General features: G+C 42.1%; 1 protein-coding gene across 1 annotated transcript in view; it reads left to right on the forward strand.

Moving 5' to 3' along the window:
* NR2E1 (nuclear receptor subfamily 2 group E member 1) overlaps window positions 1-4,893 on the forward strand; it is a 21,978-nt gene extending 17,085 nt beyond the window's left edge. The window contains exon 9 of the mRNA XM_004372442.2: window positions 3,390-4,893. Coding sequence (XP_004372499.1) covers window positions 3,390-3,552 — 163 coding nt within the window. The 3' untranslated portion in view covers window positions 3,553-4,893. The remainder of the gene's footprint in view (window positions 1-3,389) is intronic.
* Window positions 4,894-5,763: the final 870 nt, after the last annotated feature.

Consider the following 5,763-nt stretch of genomic DNA (forward strand, 5'->3'; position numbering starts at 1 on the left):
ACTCATAGTGACCCTATAGGACAGAGTAGAACTGCCTCATAGGGTTTCCAAGGCTGTAAATCTTTACAGAAGCAGACTGCCACATCTTTCTCCTATGGAGTGGCTGGTGGGTTCAAACTGCCGACCTTTGGTTAGCAGCCAAGTGCTTAACCACTGTGCCATCAGGGATCCTAGGAATATATATGGTAGGCATTTCTTATTTATCCAAAATTATAAATGGAGCAGTCCATAATTTGGGCCCTTTAACCCCACTAAAAACTAATTTGTGTTTCGTAGCTGACCTTTGACACTTAGAACAATTAAGGTATAAAGAGTATCAAACTGAGAAGAATGTGAGATCCAGTTACTGGTTCAGTCAAACCTTTACCTAGGACTCACTCTGTGCAGGGCTCCCAGTGGGCATTGTGGGGTGCCAGAAAGAACCAGACACCACCCCTTATCATCATGTGATCTAGGCAGAAGTGTTACTCTGATTCAGACCATAGAAGAGAGACAAGCAAAGTGAGGAGTGGGAAAGGCAAATTCTAGTTGGAGGGGATGAGGAGAAAGGGGCAATCTGGAAAGGCTGCTGGAGGAGATGACATGTGACTTAGGACTTGAGTAGTAGAAGGGCTTCAGCAGGAGAAGGAGTGCAATGCGAGCCTGTAGTGGAGCTGGTGAAGAGCCCTGGTGGTGCAGTGTTTAAGCACTTGGCTGCTAACCAAAAGGTCAGTGGTTCAAACCCACCAGCCTCTCATTGGGAGAAAGATGTGGTAGTCTGCTCCTGTATAGATTTATAGTCTTGGAAACCCTATGGGGCAGTTCTACTCTTGTCCTATAGTGTCGCTATGAGTCGGAATCAACTCCACAGCAACGGTTAGTGGGGCTGGTAGAGATGTGTGGGAGGTGCTGGAGAAGCTGGTAAGGAGAGAGTATGAGAGAGCCCAAACGAGCTGCTTATAGGGTGACCTGAGAAAATTAAGCCACAAATTAACAAACATATATTTTAGAGAAACAACAAGTATACCACTTCTCTCCTGCCCCCAAAACAAGAAAATTATTTGTGGAAGGAACACATCTGCTATGACATGGGATTCTTAGTTCAGGATATCAGCTGCAGCTGTAATTTAATATTACTATCTAGAGTCATACATGTGACAAAACTCACTATGCCTGTTTCCTTTGCTCCTTCAAATCGGTGAACACTCTCTCCACTAGCACTTTCCTGTCTAGAAACATAAAATCAGAAATTGAAATGAAAAGTTAACATGCCAGTTGAGCTGATCGTATGTTACAGCTCTGTTAGCTAGTTCTCTCATTAGGACATAAGCAGAAGGCTAGGAATTAGCATTTCACACAAACTGTATGTTATAACTAAAGATCAAATATATGATGCTGTGGTAGACCAAAAACACTTATACCTGGAGAGAGAACTTCTAATTATTCATGCTAACGAATGGAGTCAGGAGCATAGCTATTCTACAAAACCAATTTGAGCAGCCCCAGACATGGTCTCAGACACACACACACACACACACACACAAACACACAAACACACACACACACACATTCTCTCTCTCTGTCACACACACACACACACACATTGTTATTGTTTCTGGGTAGTACAGTACTCCACACATAATAGCCACTCAATTAATTCTTGTTAACTGACTAACCAGCCCCTTCCCAGCTAGAGAATAAAAGAGGTGGGTGAGTAGATGAGTGGATAATCTACTCACAGAAAATCAAGAGCTAATTGTCTATGGCTTCTCCAAAATCTACCATTTCTGAAAGTATTTCCCACAGTGGTTTCTTTCAGCACATTGGGTGGAGACTGCCCACACAGTAGAGACTTGTCTAGGCAGCCAGCACCTCCCACCCACTTCAGGGTTATCTCTTCTCTGCCTGATCCTCTGAAGAGAAAGAGAGGTGTTTGAAGAGGGGATGTGGCCAAGATGAAAGAGAGACTGGGCCTTGGGATTACATTTCAGGGAATGTAGGAGGTACATTCAGCAAAGAGAGCAAGTGGCAGGATTTAGGTATTTAAAAAACTATATATAAGCTTCACCATTTCCATACCATGTTATTAAATGTGTTCTGGCGGTCCTTATTCCTGGGTGGTCATGAGGCTGGGCAGTGAAGAGCTAAATGAGGTCCTTGGAGGCCCAGAATGAATCATTAGCCTAGTAAGAGTCCCTGGATGGTGCAAACAGTTAATGCACTCATCGGCTAACCAAAAGGTTAGAGGTTTGAGCCCACCTACAGATGCCTCAGAAAAAAAGACCTGGTGACCTACTTCTGAAAAAAATCAGCCATTGAAAACCCTATGGAGCACAGTCTTTCTCTGACACACATGTGGTCATCATGAGTCAGAAGGGACTTGATGGCAACTGGTTAGTTAGTATCAGGTAGAGGTGAGGGACTCTCACATGCTCAAAGCTCAGAGACAAGCGTGAAAGTTACTCTCTTGGAGGGTGAAGTTATCGGGCAGTTAAACATAGTGTTCACCTACTTAACGCCTTTGAAGGGATTTTGATATACCTCAGTTTCTAACACCTTGTGGCCGTGGATTGAACCCGACTTAGTCACAAACATGTCTCTTTGGGTACTTTTTTAGGTGGTTTGTTTCAGTGAAATGAGCCCTCCTTGTGGAGTGTATTGATAACCTGATTTCAAGCGATGGGCTGAAGAAGGACCAGGGCTGCAACGAGGGGTGGCTTACAGGCATCCAAAGGCAGCAGAAAATTGAACTTGCATATCTGAGCACAGATGTATGTTGGACACCAAGAGAGGAAATTGTTAAGCAGTTTCTCACATCTTCAATTATATGCCAATTTCATTGACATGAAAGTTGGGTGGCAGTGCCACCCAACAGAACTTAGTGTTTAATTTGCAGTGTAATAAGGATGGAATTATTCCTGAGAGTGATTAAGTATAATGCCTGAATAATAATTTGGAGAATTTCTTAGAAAAAGAAGCCATTTTATTTGAGGGAAATAGCCTTGTGAAGGAACTCTGAGAATTAGAAAATGTGGATTCTATTGCTAGTTTTATTGACAACACCATGGCGGTTTTCTACACTGGCAACCATAAACTTATCATTTGGCCTAACATTAGTACCATGTTTCTTAAAATTGTTTTTTCTCCAAACAAAAATGCAACCCTTTTGCTAACGTAGAAAGTGTTACCATGTGATTTTAGTACCATCACTTAGGTTGTCCATGCCTCAGTTTTTCTACTGGCAAAACAGGGATAGTAGTACCTGTCTAGGGCTCTGTTGCAGAGATAGCATGTTATTAAGAGTCCCAAATCTGGAAATCATACTGGATATGATGTGTGTTCAAGTATAAGATATTAATTACCATTAGTAATAGACTCTGACATTAGTTTCATGGCTTCTCCTATTCCAGATATCCCACTCAACCCTGTCGCTTCGGAAAACTCCTGTTGCTTCTACCAGCTTTACGTTCTATTAGCCCATCAACCATCGAAGAAGTGTTTTTCAAAAAAACCATCGGCAACGTGCCCATTACAAGACTGCTGTCAGATATGTACAAATCCAGTGATATCTAAGCTCTAAAAGTACCCACTTTTCAGGATGGGACAGTGTCAGATGAACTTCTACACATGGAGAACAAGCCTCAACTAACAAATCCTTCAGGAAGCATAAGCCTGGGAACGTGTAGCCTTCAGGAAAAAAAAAAAAGCCAACCGACACAAAGCAAGTCCAGCAGCTCTGGCCTGCTGCCTCCACCAGGGTAGGGCGGCCCGGAAGGAAAGGGAGCCAAAGGCGACTGCCATGCCCTGGGAGTGGGGCGGAGTCGGGGTTGCCACAGTCCTTGTCATTCTGCCTCTTACCTGGAAGACTGTGCTGAACTACCCAAAGCTGAAACACAAGTAGTGCTTTCTTTTCCTTCCTGGCGCATAAAGTTAGGGAACCAAACATTGCTCTGTGAATAACATTGTACAGCAGCCTTCAGAACGACCTCATGTTGGAGCATTTATCTGAAAAATAATGGATAGGTTTTAAATCATTTTATCAAAAGTTTCCCTTCTATTGTAATACATCATTAAATGGCCTTCAGAACTGAGTTAATAAGTGAAAAATAGCTTATGCCGTGTGATTTGCTTTTTCCCTATCTTCTTTTTTCTTTCCTTTCTCTTTCTTTTGTTCTTTCTTCTTCTTTTTAATACCGTAGGCCAGGCAACATTGTCAAAGGAACTGGTGGATGAAAATGAGATTCTCACCAGGACTGCAAGTTGGGTAACATCTTAAAAATAGAAGACCTTTACTAAAAGAACACAGTTGAGGGAGGATGAATAAAAACAGCAAAACCAAATAGAGTGGAGATGAGTGGCTGAGCGAGGCAGATTGCTGTCCCGTTAACATAGTGCTGAAACCAAAGGCAGCGGGGGTCCAAACTCGTGGTTCGGTGAGTCACACCAGGCAGTGAATAAACACAGACATAAGGCCAGAAGGGACTTCAAGGCGACGAACGCTGAAAGGTTTCCTGATTGGTCTATTGCTAACAGTCTGAGACTCATCAATGCCTTTCAGAAAACTCTGGTTTCTAGTAAAGCCTTGGTCAAGTGCACATGTGTGTACACACACACACACACACACACACACACGCACACATATACACATACACAAACTGTCCTACACTATAAGCTGCTCCTTTGGTATGAATCTATACTTATGGAAAATGTAGAAACAAACATTTAAAAAATAGCTGCTGTACTTTTCACATTTTGATTTATTAGGTACTAGCACTGAGGAAAACAAAATCAGCACTTGGACTATCATAGGATGAATAAAACTTTTCTTGTACAAAGTGAATCAACTGATTTGTGAAGTTAAAAAGTTGTACTCATTGTATTTACAAAGAATAAAAATATATTGAATTTAAATGAGCTTTGCCTGATTTTTTTAGCCTACCTTCCTGGCTGGCCTCACCCATCAGATACAAGGTGGCAGCAGCCGCTGGTGTTAAATCAAGCTCAGAGCCCTCCAGCCCAGAGCCTGAAGAACTGAACTACAAAGGCAATTTCCTTTTTACAGTGAGTCCCATTTGTAAAATGATGAATAAAGAAATAAAACATAAGATTCCATGCTCTACAGCTCTCAAATGTAATTGCATCTGTTAGAAAAAATTGTTGCGTGAGGAAGAAACAGGACGATTTACAGAGTCTTCATTCACTTCTCCATTTTTAACTCTCTTGCCAACATTTCAATCCTGACCAGGAACCCGAAATCATTTAATGATCAGAAAAATAAAGCGTGGAGAACTATACTGGTGAGTAAGATGTGAACGGAGCAGTACAAAGGGCATCCAGATGTTCTCAGAAAATCTCAGAACACTGGCCGCACAGGCAGTTGATGGAAATCAGAGGTGCCAAAGGCCATGGGTGCTGTGGGCTCCTCCTGGGCAGCATCTCCAGCAAGGGTCTGAAGCAGAGGCACATGCAACTCTTGGCTAAAATAACCTTACAGGTAGTATGTGTGAAAGTTCTATTAGCCACACATTCCTTGTCCATGGAAAATGAGAAATTAGTCTTATTAAGGAAAATAGAGATACTCAATGATGTAACAAGAATGTTTATTGAAGTGCCTTCATATTTTTAACAACTTAAATGTGGTATGTATCTACAATGTTACAGTAGTTAAAGTGAGTGGACTAGAGCCAATGTATCATCATGGGTAAATCTGGGATATAATGTGTGTGTGGACGGGGGTGGGGGGGGAGGCGGGGAGGGAATTGAAGGATACATATAGTTTGGTAC

Source organism: Trichechus manatus, unplaced genomic scaffold, assembly GCF_000243295.1.
Source record: "Trichechus manatus latirostris isolate Lorelei unplaced genomic scaffold, TriManLat1.0 scaffold00017, whole genome shotgun sequence".
Lineage (NCBI taxonomy): Eukaryota > Metazoa > Chordata > Mammalia > Sirenia > Trichechidae > Trichechus > Trichechus manatus.